The 15427-nt window shown below is 47.0% G+C and overlaps 1 protein-coding gene across 10 annotated transcripts in view; it reads right to left on the bottom strand.

Moving 5' to 3' along the window:
* Nucleotides 1–15427, bottom strand: part of LOC144172809 (uncharacterized) — a 140218-nt gene that overhangs the window by 66986 nt on the left and 57805 nt on the right. For 6 of the 10 annotated variants that reach the window (XM_077701432.1, XM_077701429.1, XM_077701425.1 and 3 more), the window contains 3 exons: nt 12966–13043; nt 8113–8190; nt 161–226 (listed from right to left, as the gene is read on the bottom strand). In XM_077701432.1, coding sequence (XP_077557558.1) covers nt 161–226; nt 8113–8190; nt 12966–13043 — 222 coding nt within the window. The remainder of the gene's footprint in view (nt 1–160; nt 227–8112; nt 8191–12965; nt 13044–15427) is intronic. The other 4 variants (XM_077701426.1, XM_077701428.1, XM_077701431.1 and 1 more) reach the window with 4 other exon arrangements.

The raw sequence follows: 15427 nt of genomic DNA, 5'->3' as shown, positions 1-15427 counted from the left end.
GCCAGCCAAGAGTCGCGCTTTATGCGACACCCCTGCAGCCACCTCCCCCACGTCATGCGGAGCTATGTATCGCACGCCAGCCCCGCGGCTTGCATAACCGAGGCTAGGCAGACGTGGTCAAGCGAATTGAGAGAGGAGTCATGCCGAAAAATTTGCATACCAATAGTGTCCACCACAGACCCAACGAGACCAGACGACGTAGCAGAATGGCCGGGAAGAATTCCTTCTAGAGCAGCAACAAAACATAAACAAGAAAGAGAGCAGCTGAGGGCTCAGACACTTGTGTAGGCTGTTTTTCGACGGTTTATACCGCGTGTAATTTGTTCGAGTGTAAAACTGCAAGTCTAAGCGAAATGAACGATAAAGCAAGGCGGAGATGAAAAAAATACGGCATGCGCGTACAGTGTGGAGACACCCTTTCAGCGGTCCTGTGCTCAACACATAGCTCTTTTTGTTCCCACAGGACCGAACAACGTGAAATTGATAAGTTGATTCAAACTTCGCCAATAAATCGTGTTGACGCGAAAATTTTGGCGCGGCCTTCCTGTAGTGACTTGCTGCGGCGGCCACCGAGTGACCCAAAATAACTGTATACGTTTTCTCCAACTTCGCGGTGGACATACGTGCATCTAGGCGCCCTAGCAAAGAAAGAAGCGGAGTGACAACGCGGCATTGAAGGATGCTGGTAAGCAGAAAGCTGAGGTTTGGGGAGAGAGACCACCGTAAAAGGAAGAACTTGGATAGAGCGGGCGGGTAAATAGTGTTTTCGGTCACCGCCGTGTGGTTGCGTTGTATGTTTGCGCTTTCGTCGGCGGCTTGATGGGAGCTTAAAATTCATGGTCCGCGTTCCACCTGAACTTCGAATTCTCGCAGTTGGCGCGTTGGCGTGCTGCTGCCGCGTGGGCCCGTCGAAGGTTACCTCCCACTGACGAGTAGCCGCTTGCTTGCTTGCGTCTGTTCAGCAAGTTGTCTGGCCCGCATGCGGACTTTTTCCCAGTAATGAGCGCCAAACGGAGGTTCAGAATAAACCAAGGTCAGGACGAGGCGGCGAAGCGGTATAAATAATGGGGAAAACGCCCATTTATCCTCTCCAGGGTTCACCGTCTGAGCGGACACAGTGCACCGGCGAGCGTCATGTGGTCGGTGTTGTTAATGCTTTATTTCTATGGGGTGTTTGCCGGCACCGCGGTGGTCCGTCGTAACAAGCCGGTCGTCGTAAGTCAGGAGGACGTGTCAGCGGGATTCCACTGTAATTAAAGCCCCTCTCGCTTGCTAAAGCTAAGTATCCTTACTGACGTGTCTAAAGTTTTCATAGTTCCGGATATTGCGCAGGCTTGTATACCGGGGTACATAAAATAGAATTGTCATGCCGATTACAGTAACCAACTTCTGCTGTTTAATTCTTTTCGAAAATATTGCTGCTAGGAAACGGCTTGTACAGCCTTCACCATATTCAGGGCACCATGGAAGAACAGCATTGACAAACAAGCAAGACTTCATATCGGCACGGTGCAAAAAAGCGCCGGAAAATCGTAAACAACAACACAACAGGAAAGCTTTATCACAGTGCTACGCCTAACAGAGGGCAAAACAGAACGCCATAATAGTTTGCACTGAGACAGCGTGAGTGACAGCAGGAATAGTTTCTTCAAAATTCTGTGATTTAAACACTGCAGCCAAACAACAGAAAACGGATTCACCCGATTGCATGCTGGAATATTCTAATTTTAAGGTACTGTTGTTAAAAACTGATTATTTGTAACTATATTTGAGTCCAGAGGTCAATCAAAACAAATAGAAGTACTATAAAAACTTCAAATAATAAACAAAACATCCCGGGCCATTTTCACCAACGTGAAACCTGGGAAGGGGCGAAGCATGCCATGTATACGTGTATTCTTGGCGCCTTGGCGTTTTTGCACACAGAGACGAAGCGGTTGGGGGTAGAGATACACAGGTTTGCTGTAAAAGTCTCGTGTCTTTGATGCCCGAAGCGTTCCAGCGCAAGGAGAAAACGAGGGTCCCGGTGTTTTCTCTAGTACGCGTTAAGTTCCAGTGTGAGGTGCTACCGAGTGTCTCAGGGTTTGGGTACCCTGACTGCATGAGACGACCGTTGCAACGACGATATGAAGGGCCGACAGCCCGAGCCCCTTAGGTGTTTCGCCCCTTCCAGTTTCGGTCATTCCAGGCCAAACGTCCCAGTCGTAAAGTCGGGCATCACGGATTTCATCAGTAAAAAAATATGGTTCATCCTTGCATGACGCGCAATGCCCCCTGAAAGCATTTTTGCTCGAAATATTTCTATTTCTGGCCACCCTTCCATCTCCAGGGTTTAAAGCTAGCATGGGTCTGTGAAAAAAAACTCGATTCTTTTTCAATCATCACCATTCTTCCCTTGACATTACGTTCAGGCCCCGAGCTGCTCTATACAGCATTTTAAATATATTTGTGCGTTATTTTTTCGCACACGTTACGCCTTTCAGAGTGTACACGATGTTGCGCATTTTCAAACTATTTTAGCAAATAAAAGCACACCCTCCGAACAAGGGAAGCATTTTTACTGCATTTCACCATTGTGGACACAACTGAAAAATATGTATTGACACCCAAAAAGGAGAAATGTTCGAGAAAAAATGCCAAAGTTGGGAAATCTGCTTTCCGGCCGATATTTACCAAAAAATCCAGCATTGTTGTGCTCGTAGTAAAAATATCAAATGTACGGCATTCACTAGTAAAAATCATCGCACTTATTTCAGAAAGTTTTTTTAGGACAGTTTTTTGTTTTAGCAGCGAACTTTTTTCAATGTGTACACCGACAGTTGGCCACGTTGTTCCACAGAGCGTCTTCTCTGCACGGCATGCGCCTGCCTTCATGAAAGTCGCGAGAGCTAGCGGCTGCCTGCCGCAAAATTGCCTTTCCCTGCGATTGAAATTCGTAGCGTCAATACGGGAAAAAGGGATAGTTCGCGTGTTGGAGGGAAAAGTACAACGTGGAGCTAGCGGTGGTTCCCATTCAGATCAGAAAATGTGAAAGCGGGTTTTCTGATCGTCTGCTGGATCATTTGGCTCCTTCCTCGGTGTCTTTTCTGGTCGTCTGCTGCACCATTTGGCTCCTTCCTACCATGAATCCCAAACGTGCGTTTCGCTCTGAATACCCCGGGTTGCGCCATCGTTCCAAGATCAACTTGCGCTGGCTGTTACGTCCAAAATCAGCCCCAATTTTCCCATAGGCGGAAATCGTTGTTATATAATTTTATAATGACCAGGTAAGTACCGTGGCTGTTTCTGGTGTCAAACAAGATAGACCACAAAATGCGACCTCCGTGTGAAGCTTGAGCACGAACAGAGCGGCGATTCGCTCCGGAAAAAATTTTTAAAGTGTTCCAGTTATCGTCGGACCACCCTATATAGGAGCAGCCTACCATGAGCTCCGCGCAGCATCATGCATGTGCTGTTCACGTCGAGAAGATTTTGCTTTCAGCGCGCGCGTCGCGGACTCGAAGCGTCTGCCCGTCTTCTGCTGTATTGCGCGTCGTCTCCTAATAGTGTCTCGCGTTGGACCTGGAATACGCGATCCTTATACGAACATGCTGAAGGTATGCAACCTTTGAAAAGACGTTTTCTATTAAAAAAAATACAATTTCTCTTTGTTACATTTTGAGAGCCCCCAAACATCCCAATATGTCCTGCAGAAACAATCATGTTCCTATCTTAGTTCAAATGTTATAGCCAGTTTTCTAACACCTAGTGAATGTTTCTGAAACCGAAACTAAACTGGCGCGGTAAAAGAAACTGATAACACAGCCAATATTAGCAGCATATATTGAACACTTCATATCTTTTACTATGATATGTAAAAGATTATTCACAGACAATTTGTAAGGCGTCCTCTTCTTAAACGTTGCTCTAAATTTCCGTAAGGGGTATCTATGACCCAACAGGCGTCATTGTTTTTACCTCTGCGCGTGCTTTATGCTCCCGCTGCGAATGCTACCAGGCTCGCCATTTTTATAGGTATTATGCTTAGAACGAACAGTAATAACATAGGCTGAACGTTAAATAAAAAAAAACGTAATCAAGTCAAAGCTAAAAAGGCTAACGAAGCGAAAGTTTCGTGACAACCGGTTCACAGGAAATAGTCCCACCGAAGACCATGTGGACGTGAAGGTATTGGAGACGGCTGGAAAGCTCGGATGCTTGGAGGACAATTGGGATGTGCCGCTGACAGAGCCTTACTTCAAGGTAATAAGATCATAGGTATTCGGACCATATTGTTTGTTTTCGCACAACTGGCCTGGGTTGCTCAAGACGTCCACATGAGCCTGCCTTTCCTACTTCTTGGTATATATTACGCAGTATGGCCGTACAACGATAGCAACAGAAGTTCCGCAGCTATTTGGCCGGAATACAGCAGATATTTTGGCGGAAAATTATAGAGGTGCTTTTCCACCGTCGAGGTTGTCTTTCCCGAGTTAACTTCAAGCTCTCAATTCATTATCCGATAAACATTGTGCGCATGTGCTGTTTCGGTTTCAGTGGCAACCACTTACAAAAAACAGGTGCTATTAAAATGAGCGTCATCTTTCTATCGAGTCTGCTTGAAGCAAGCTGGCGAATTTCTATGTGGCGAACCGATTGCGTTGCATTCATGCTAATAAACGAATAGCCACTGACTGAAAAGCACTTTCTTGTGAATTCCAGCTTCCAGGTATTTCTACACCGGCCGATTTTTTCGCCGCTACACGCAAGTTGAAGTTAGCAGACGACGCTCAGACGCTCCGATGACGCGATGTACGCGCTGAAAGCATAGCCTAGCTGGACACGCACAGCGCATGCGTGCTGCTTCGTGCATCACACAGTAGGCTGCTCTAACAGTACCGCCGGTCACGCGCACCCGTGTGCACCCTACGCGAGCTCACCGCTATACTGATAGAATGGGCGCAGCCCCGCTAGCTCAAGTTTGCCCGTTTTCGTCCAACGCGAGAACTCTCCATTTATCCTGCATTGACGCTACGAAATGCAGTTCCAGGGAGACGTAATCCTGCAGAACGAAGCCGCTGGCTCGCGCGTAATTCATGAAGGCAGACCCATGACGTGCAGAAAAGACGTTCTGTGAAACAACGTGGCGAACTGTCAGTGCACAAATTGATTATTTTCTCTTCTGCAACAAAAACTGTTCCGATTACACTTTTTGAAATAAACTGGTATGATTTGTGCTAATGAATGCCTTGTATTTGATATTTGTACTACTGGCACAACAATGTGGAATTGAGGGGTGAATATGGGCCGGAAAAGGAATTTTTCAAATTTCGACAAACCCTTTATCGCACATTTCTCCTTTTTTGAATGTCAATATATTTTTCAAAGTGTCCACAATGGTGAAATTCAGTAAAAAATAATTTACCGGCTGAAGTAGATTGTGGATTTATTTGTTAATTACTTTGAAAATTCGCAATATCTTGTATGTTCTGAATGGTTTAACAAGTGCAAAAAGAGCAAAAAGGTTTACAAAATGCAGAATAGGGCACCTCATTGCCCTCAGCATGATTTCCACGAATAAATGATGGAAATATAAAAAGAAGCGATGCATTTATAAATTTTCCTGTGGACCTCAGTTTGTTTTAAACTCTTGAGAAAAAATGACGGCTACAAAAAGAAATAAAATGTTTTAGACACAAATACATTGATTGCGCATTGTAGGCCATGCACGAGAGAGCCACAACTTCACGGCCTGGACGTTTGGCATGGCATGGGCCAAATTTCAGCGAAAAGGCACCGCTGCAGTAGCAACATTGTTGCCGGTTTTGTGTTGAGTAAAAGTATTAAAACCTATTTGTGGATGTAGACAGCGCCAATGTAAAAAAAAAAAAAAAACGAATAAGTCTGTTTATCTAACAGCTGTGTCTACTTAATAGATCAGAATGTGCACCCATAAGCCGCGAAAGAATTGAAGCATGCTTTGCATAAGGGGGAAAGGAACTGTTACGACTGGCCTATAGAAAAAAATTTTTCCCGATCTGAAAAGTTTTGATGGTGTTGAAGTGTTAAATATATTTTTCTTTATGTTTTGTGAAACATAAGCGGGCTGTATAGCCCACATTAGGCTGTCCCTCGGAGATTGTGACGTGGACTCTTTTGTCGTAAGCAGGTGTGTCGCTGTGCTGTTACAAAACGTGCTGTTATGCCGCTGCTCTCTTGCCGTTTGCTGTTCTTAAGATACGCAACATTGAGAGGCATGATAGTCATAAATACTGGAGGTTGGACTGCGTAATTTTGTACTCACTGCTTATAAGCAATATACAATGCACTTTCTACTGGCTCGTCGTGCGTGTACGGAATTTCTTCAAGAGCCTGGCTAGTTACGGTATGGTATACTGCCATCTCGTTGCATATAATAGAAGCGTTTGAATACGCCGATGTACGACTTAAAACGCATTTTATGCGTTCTTCCTCTCAAAAAATTCAATGAAACCGAAGAACATAATTAACCCAAAAGCTTGGTTTTTGTCTCTGTAGTGCAGTGTTCTCAAGTCGTTGTGCTGAATGGTATAGTGGGCTGCAGACGTTTCCGGGTATGTAGTGTGCGGCGGAGTGGCGCAATTCTGCATTGCTGCGCCATCTGCCGCCACAGCTCCCCGTATCGAGGTTCAAGAGACCTACGCGCCTGGCGTGCTTCGTGCATGCCTGCCCTTACTTCATTATCAAGGATTTCTTGACCCTCGCTCTCCGTGACATCGTTTCAATAGTCGTGGCCGTCGCTTTGGCGACGGCCACGATTACCGCGAGACTTAGCTCACGGCCGCGTTTTTCGCGGGGATAAGCTTTGTCTGAAATATGCTATCTAGAAAGTTATGCTCTCGTCGAACATTAATGTATTAGAGTGTAGCTGTTACAGGCTGTTATCTAAAAAAAATGCGTGAATCAACCAGATGTGTTGTGGCAAAGGCAACTTTACGGTGAAAGCTCAGTAGCTGTCAATCTAATGTAAGTATTTCAACGAAGTAATGCTAATTGGCACAAGGATGGAAAAATGGAAATACATTTCGCAGATAAATCACTGAAGGCCACTTTTACGAGCCTCTGCATAACTGAAGGGAAACTTGGAACTGTTACGTGCATAGCAAATATGTATTTTCATACGCAAGGCTCCCTATTTGATGGCGAGAAGGTGTGCTGACTGTAAATGGCGTACCACACAATTGATGTTCGTCGAAACAAAATGGGAAAAAACTGAGTTCCCTTCCACTCCGTGAAGAAGGGTGGACAGTGCAGCTCGACACAGTACAAGTTCAACAACAAATATGTTTGTAAATTGGGATGGGGAATGCTCTCTGGATGATATTCTAAAGGACAAACATGGAACTGTATGTTTCCTTTCCGTACAAGCCCATGCTATGACAGCAGAAAGAAAATCTGCAGTATTGAAAACTACCATGTCTCCGACCTAATCGTGAAGAGTAAAAGAAACTCACCGTAAACACATGGTCGTGCTAGCATCCAGTTTCAGAAGGACTGTTTAAAATAGCCACCTTAGATTGAGATCCAGACAGCATTGACCGCGAAGTTGGCTTTGCCGCAACACCCCTAGTTGCCACATGCAGTTTTCTTCGGTGCTCAGCCTGTAACAGCACTTTGTAATTACTTTTGGCTTAGACCGGAACTTCAATTTGTAGATAGACTATATCATGACAAAGTGTTCCCCGCTCAAAAGGCGGCCACGATACTACGTCTTTTTGCAACAGCGAGAACACACCCGCGGCGGTAGTCGCGTGGCACCAAAGCACCTGCCGAGAACATCAAAAGTACGTTACGGGGAAGCGAGGGACCAGAGATTCTTGAAAACGAAGGGCACGCATGCACAAAGCGCATCTGGCGTGCAAATTCTTGAGCCTCGACATGTTGGTATGTCGCGCCAGATGTCGCAGCAGTGCAGATATCCGCCGCTCCGCCACGCACTCCACATCCCGCAAACTTTTGCGGCAGACTGTACAATGAGCGATGTCATTCATGGAGCCGGCTTATGGAAGTGTCACTTTGTCTCCGAAAAGCAACAACGGCGTTACTGCACAGAGAAAAAAGCCAGACAGAAAAGTGTGAAGGAAATTTCAATACCGATAGTGTCCATGACCGAACCAACGAGACCGCCTGGCTTGTCAGATGTCGCATTAGGGGCATGTGGAAGAATTCCTCCTGGACCGCAAAAATGTGGACAAACAAAATATATTTGGGCAGCACGCATTTGCTTGGCAGCATTCAGTGCCAGCCGACATTTGTATGATTCTGAGAAAAAAACAGATAGGACTAAAAATACTACCCACGGTTAAATATCCGCTGTGTTTTGTGTGTATCGGGTTTTATACAGGATACAGCACCAAACACAGAAGTGATTAATTCGGCTGATTGCAAGCATTTCACAAGATTACAAGATACACACCCACCCCTTCAAGCAGTGCGCCATGATTACGTGCATTTTAATGCCGATAAGTCACCCAGATACATCAATAGAAAAAATTATCTGAATACATGTCACTACACGCAAGCTTCACGAAGGTGATATATTTTTATTTCCCGTGATCTACCAAGACAAGGAGTTCTCCTCCTATGCCGCGCATTCAACAGCATACCTCTACCGCGTATACCTTTAGAAAATACAACGCGACATCCAGCCATTGCGCTGTCCACTGTCTAGTTGAAGTTTATTCACGAATAGATAACGAGGGCTATTTCTGAGTTTTCATATATTGAGGTGGGTTTTATATAGTCGCAATAGTAACACAGCAGTGAGCATATTCAAGGTGCTACATTCGGCCCTGACGAACACGACACGAACGATGGTTGATGATGAAGCGTTGTTGGCACATACCGATGCGATCTGTTTATAGACCCATTATAGCTATAGCAGTGTGTCCGTGTCATCCACTGCTCCATCGTCGTCAATGGTGGGACCCCGGGGGCTATGCGGAATTGTCCACTACCTTTGCTGCTCGTAACAATGTTTTACTGTCAGGTAGTTTTGTAGTGATCGCCTCAGTCACCCCCTGTAGCAACATTGGCTTAAAACCAAGGTTTCTGCAGTTATTAATTAGGCAGCTATTAAAATTAGGCGAAGCTGGCTGCTTTCTATAAAACTTGTGGGGAGCGCCTTGGCTCGACAACTTCTGGCCTAGAGGGTGTTGCCCGGAGCCCCTCGCCGCGACCTCCCTTCCCTTGCCCTCCTCGCCTGCCGTGCGGCTACCGGGCCGCAAGGCTTGGAGACGCCGGCCCCCGAGGGATGGCGCTAGCGGGGTGAAGGAGCGGGCGGTGGTGGTGAAGAACGGCGCGCGGGGACTCGGACTCGGGAGGGACAGAGTGTTCTTGGCTGGTTTGCGTGTGTACGCCCGGACGAGGATGTGAGTCAAGAGTTTCTCATTGTACTCAACCACAGTGTGCCTCATTTCTGGACGGCCGTAGAGAGCAGGACCACAAACTCAAATGTGTTAAACTTCTAAAAAAAGATCCCAAGAAAATCTGAGCCCACTGTATGCACAGGGAACGCGCATACCTGATGTAGCATTGAACACTGCTGAGTGTTCCGTGTTTTGAGACACGCAGACCGCACTGGTATGGCGGTGACTGCAGCGTCGCTTGGCATGAAGAGCAGCAGGGGCCCCAGTGCCGAACAGCTGCCGCATTCATCGCCGACCACGCGCTTCTTTTCTTTTCGTAATAATGCTGAAGCAAGGGGCGCACACGCTTTACAGAACTCATTTCGCACAGCTGAGATTGACGAGCGAGAACTTCTGCGCAGGTTTCCTGCACAGCAACATGTAACCCAATGTGCTAGCTAACGGTACCGCACTAAAAAGGTAATATGGCTAGAAAGCGTGTTTTGAAATGGTATGAAAAGGATAAGCGGCAAATCTGCGGACCGATTTGGGCTATATAATCTGCTTTGAATCAATCAAATTGGTTTGAGTAACCATGACAGGCGATGTTCAATGGATTTGTAACATTGTAACTCCTGGCGAGCCACTTTTGAGCACAAACAAAACGTGCTTTAAGTGGTCTCTTGCAGCGTGCAAACAGCCAACTGTAATGCCTCAGGCTGCGTACATTAGCCGAAAAGGTTAGGTGACTTCTGCGTGGACTGCTGCTCCTACAACGTGCTACAACAAAGGTACTTTACAGAAGGAACGAAGGAAACTACAGTACAGGAACATAAACGGCTGTAGCTAGAGAAGTGTGGTCGGTTAGCTTACACATGGGAAACTGGAAAACGAACTTCAACATACTCCCTTAGTTCCTTTGACGGGCATAATAAAAAATTACGCCCATCTTCCCGCGAGGGAACCCTGATGTGATGCGACGCATCAGGGGGGAGCGTTTGGACTGACGCTGGTATTGGATTGCGGCAGTCCACTCGCTGAAAGGACTGTCACTTCCATCACGTGTTCATCGGAAGAATCAAGTCAAGCCCGCAGTCGTCAAGCAAAGTGACGCGAAGTCGAACGAGAGCGAGCGCTGACTGAACCGCCGCAGCGCGCTACCCGCTTTAGAATAAACAGCGCCTGAAGGAGGGGAGACTGAGGAGGAGAGTCGCGCATGCGCGCACTTGCGCGACGGGAGCGGAGCGAAGTGAGCAAAGCGCGCGCAGGCTGCTGTTGTTTATGATAATGAGACGGAGTGAGAGTGTTGCGCACAGCTGTCGGAGAGAAGAGCGGAGGAGAGTCGCGCATGCGCAGGTGGCGTGCGGACGCCGCCGACGCCGATGCCAACGCAGGAGGGACATGCCTCAGAGCAAGAGATGCATCGCATCTAAAAAGATTGGCTCCAATCCACGCTGTGACGGTGGTTGGAATTCAAAGGTTTAAACGTTATCCACAACAATTCTCCAAACGATGTCACTTGAATTCACACACGTGGCTCTACAAAGAGTGAAACCAGAGATTCTGCGGGCCGTTAACTGGAATTCGCGGGGGCGGCGTCCGGAACGCCGCAGCAGCATCGGCCACGGCCGGGCTAGCGTGCCGGACGCCGCTCCCGGCCGTGGGTCGGGAGAAAGAAAACGGAGAGGAGCGTCTTTCGAAAAGGGAGACAGCGAAACTTAGCCATCCTGATGTGCTAGCTTGGGGCTACACCACCGCGCGACACAAACGCAGACACCCAAACAATTCGGGATGTGAGCTTAGTGATTCCCATTTCTGCCGATTTAAACTAGTTAGCTTAGTAAATTTGAGAATTGCGAGAAAGCTGGGGGAATATTTATAGTTCCTATTTTATTTATCAGAACCTGTTACTACTTTCGCTTTTGTAATACGTCTTTAAACACAACTGAATTGGTAATCACCAATTTAGAAAACATCTTCCCATTCCTAGCAAGCAGTGCGCAAAAGGTAACGTTTCTCTAGCGGCCAGATGTCTGTATGGGGTCTCAACATTTTGTTTTCCCGTTCTGCAAATCAATCGTTAACGTACGTCTGCAGTACGACCACTCAATTCCGTCGGGTGCGGGTTACCCTGGAGGTGGTGTCGAACAAGTTAATCAAGCCGTGCGAAGGCACCGCGCAATGGACGTGAAGCTGCAACGAAACAGGGCCAAAACAACCGCCGCTGAAGTAGACGACCAAGTCGTACCGCGGACGCCGCCGCCATCGAGCAGGCACTCCCGCGTGGGGAACGCTGATCAAATTCGCGGCGCCATCTCTAGAGTGCTACGCGAGTAAAGCCTCCTGCCTCCCCTTTCCTCACCCCGTCCCGGGCTCCCACGCTTTACAAGTTTGTTGTTCCGCACGCCACTAAAGAACCATTGGCTGGTAGAGATAGAAAGCTTTGCTTTAAAACAAATACTGAACCAAATATGTCGGCTTGAGCAACTTTGTGCAAAAAACAAGAGGTGCGAGTACAATGAGCGCCGGCGGAGTGGACACCGAGAAATGAAACTAAAATGTTGAAACTACCATTGCGTTTGGTAGGAAAGGAGAGAGATGTGAGAGCACAGGAAGGGGTACAGTGGAACACGGCAGGTGCGGAACAAGAAAATTATCTTACGCCGACAATTGCATAATAATGCAAATACGGGGTCAGTGCTTTCACGTGTTTTGTGAAACACTGCACAGTCACCGATGTCAGTTTTGATGGCTTATTACAGCAGCCTGGGGTCAGCGTTGTTTATTCCCTTCATTTTAAACTGATTTCCGCTTTTTTTGCAAGCAGCCTGTAGATTTTGTAGCTGCTTGCCGTCTTTTAGGGAATTATTCACGGCTCTTTTTAAAATATTGTTCTTTTGTCATGAGCTCCTCCTCAAACTGTGCCAGGGTGATGTTTTGCTTCTTGACAACCAGTAGAGGTGACGACACCTTTTTCTCTTTGAAAACAAAAACAAGAAACACTGCATTTCCAAACTGCACTCCATTGGGGACAGAACCGTCAGGTTTCACGGGTGCAAACGATGAAACCTGTTTCGTTCTCTTGTTATTGGCCACGACCATTAGCAACGGCGGCGTTTCTCGCGCATTATAGCGGATAAACACCGTGGAGTCCTGCTACCAAAACAGATAAAAAATTGATGTTAAACGGCATCCTGCATGTGGGGTAAGGCTTCAAATTTCGGGTTCAAAAACGACCTTCCGGAGATCTGAGTCTGCATTAAAATCAGTAAGTGCTTCCCCACATCGTTGAAAACATTTTTGAGATACAAAATACTTTATGTGACTTCTGTACTTCCCCATCATAATTGGGAAAATGTTTGTCACCGAAAAACTAAAAATTCTATTTTTCAGGAGTGTGACCGCTTATGAAACTACCGCGTGCTTGGGGTTCTTTAGAAAGTTCACGAAGCGCTTTTGAAGCTTCTTTTTAAAGAAATATTTGATTGTTAGATCAACCGCATCCGGCTGCCCTACCTGGCATTTTCAGCAAAAAACACAAACGTCGGACCGGTGCAGGAAAACAGCTAAATTTCAAGAGTACAATGATATTCAACATACCGATAGTGTCCACCACAGATCCAACGATACCACCGGGCTTCTCAGACGACGACCCAGATGGCAAGGGAAGGATTCCTCCTAGCGCGGTAATAAAAGAACCAAAAGTAGCAGTTTGAATGCACTAGCATGGTTGAGAGAAATAACGTCCCGCAGTACTGTGCACACTGGGCCACATTAGGGACACATTGCCGTTTTCTGCTCTTTAATGGCGAAAGAGACTGTTATTCGCGTTCTCCCAGGCCATGGTTGCGAGCAAATTTTCACGCCCGCTCACGATTAGTTATCTCCATATCAGGGCGGTCCCTTATTCCCCTCCTTACAACCATTAGAAGCAGTAGTGTAGTCGCCGGGGATCTTACGTTTGAATTATCAGCGGGCGAAGAGCGTCAATGAACCCCCAGATACCGAAAATTTAATATATTCGAAGCCAACAATATACACCTTCACAAAGTACGTCAGGTGATAGAAGTTTTATCGCCGCATGCTTACCAAGTAGGGCTGCAGAACGGAAGTAATGACACACAGACATTTATAGTAATAAATGCAGGTCTGTGTCCCCTCCAATCGCTATATAATTACTTTTTCTGTTTACCGACGGTACGTAGTCCAAATTTTGGGCAGAGAGCCACGGGCGTTGTACGTGCAATCGGCCGTTATCCTGTACTGCTTTAATTCAGAAAAAGAACGCGACAGCCATTGCACTGAGTACTATTCTTTGCACGACATTCACCCTAGCAGCGAGCATTCGTGGACATAGAGCACAGCGCCTTCTCGGTATAGTGCACATTTCGGTGGTTCTGCAACTAGCCGTTGTGCAGAAACACCAGCATTCAAGAATACAATGTAACCTATTCCTTTTCTATCCGCCCTATTATTTTTTATTTGCCTGACGAGGCTTTCGAAGGTATTTTATTATAAGTCCATCTATTCCATTTGGGCTAGCGCCTGAAATTCTTGTTATTATTTAGAACCGATGGTTTGTGAGGCTTGACGCATTGAGAAGCTGAAATTAAAGTGAGAAAAATCAAAGTAAGAAAAAGAGAATAGGGCGTGTTGCGAAACCGAAAGTGAAGAACTCGACTTCATAACCTTGAGCACCAATCGGAACTAAAACTGGTATACCCCCATCGGAATGAACACCCCAAGAAAAGTGGAAAAATAATTAACGGCGAACGCTTTTTATGATCTCCTCCTAATGGGGTAACGCACACTAAAGGGACGGTAAAGGCTGAATGAAATTTTGTTTTAACTAAAAGATCATACCTTTTGTCGCTCTCTCGTCTGGCCTTAGGCGAGGAACGATGCGGTATTTCCTCAGAAATAAGCACATCAATCTGGTATTTTTTTCTCACGTTTCCCTTTCATTTTTTTCGTGATGTGCCGATGTGTCACAAAGTAGGAGCGAGGCATTGATGCCGGCCAGGTGCTGCCACGGTGGCAGCGGTAGCTTTTACGTGTGCAAACCATGGCCGGCCTGGACAACGCTTTTCTGGCCGAACAGGCTGGCTTACACTTCTATGATTTTTCGCCGGCGGAATTAGAACTGCTTTTAGAAGTTAGACCACCTATACTGGCCTCCCATACCACATCGAGCCGGCTTCGAGCGAAGCCTCTTTTGAAGCGACAAGTGCTGTTTCGAATATCAAGCGTAGCGTCCAGGGCTCCCGGCTGGGGCCGTTCAGGAGGGCGCCTTCACTTCACCTCGTCCGGTGATTCCCAGCTGTCTCATAATATCTTATGTCGCGCAAAGCTACCGTGAAATACACAGTTTCTTCACGGCAGCTCTGTTGAGCTGTCATTGTTCCCCGCACTCCCTCTGACCCGAACATAACACAGGCAGAGCGGCGCACGCTTTACGGATTATCAACGGCGGCTTGCGGCGAACAAGGCCAGATCGGCCTGCTAACCACTTTCGTGACTAAAGAGGTCTCAAACTGTTAACAACTCGCGAACTTGTGGCTTTTGATACGTGCAGCGCAGCCTGCTGATAGCCACCGGCGGGACAAGCCAGATTAGCGGACGGTGCTGCAGAAGCTAGGCATGTGAAAGCTATTGCTGATGCTTCCTTCTTTAAGGGGGGGGGGAAGCAAGGTTCGACGCCGAAAGTCCCTCACCGCGACTGCCGCCAACGCCTATATTAAGTTTTATCTGAGGCTTATGTTTCCTCTTTTCCTGCACAACCCACGTTAGAATGGCTGTGCCCGACCCACATTCCACTTGTTTTTTTATATCGGAACCATACCAAAGGTGAAAACAAGACTGCACTGTTCATCAGCGTAAGATAACGTTTAATATATAGGCTTTAGCGGCGGTAGTGGGCGTCGAACCTTGCCTCTCCCCGCCCTCCACCCACCCCCCCAAAGCACGGAAGCATCGGCAATATCTTTCACATGCCAAGCCGCCGCAGCGCCGTCACCTAAATCTCGCTGGTCACGCCGGTGGCTTTTTGCAGGCTACGCTGC

The sequence above is a fragment of the Haemaphysalis longicornis genome, unplaced genomic scaffold, assembly GCF_048455015.1.
Source record: "Haemaphysalis longicornis isolate Haplotype H1 unplaced genomic scaffold, Haemaphysalis longicornis Haplotype H1 scaffold_26, whole genome shotgun sequence".
NCBI classification, from domain to species: Eukaryota; Metazoa; Arthropoda; class Arachnida; order Ixodida; family Ixodidae; genus Haemaphysalis; species Haemaphysalis longicornis.
This window is presented reverse-complemented; position numbering and strand designations above follow the sequence as displayed.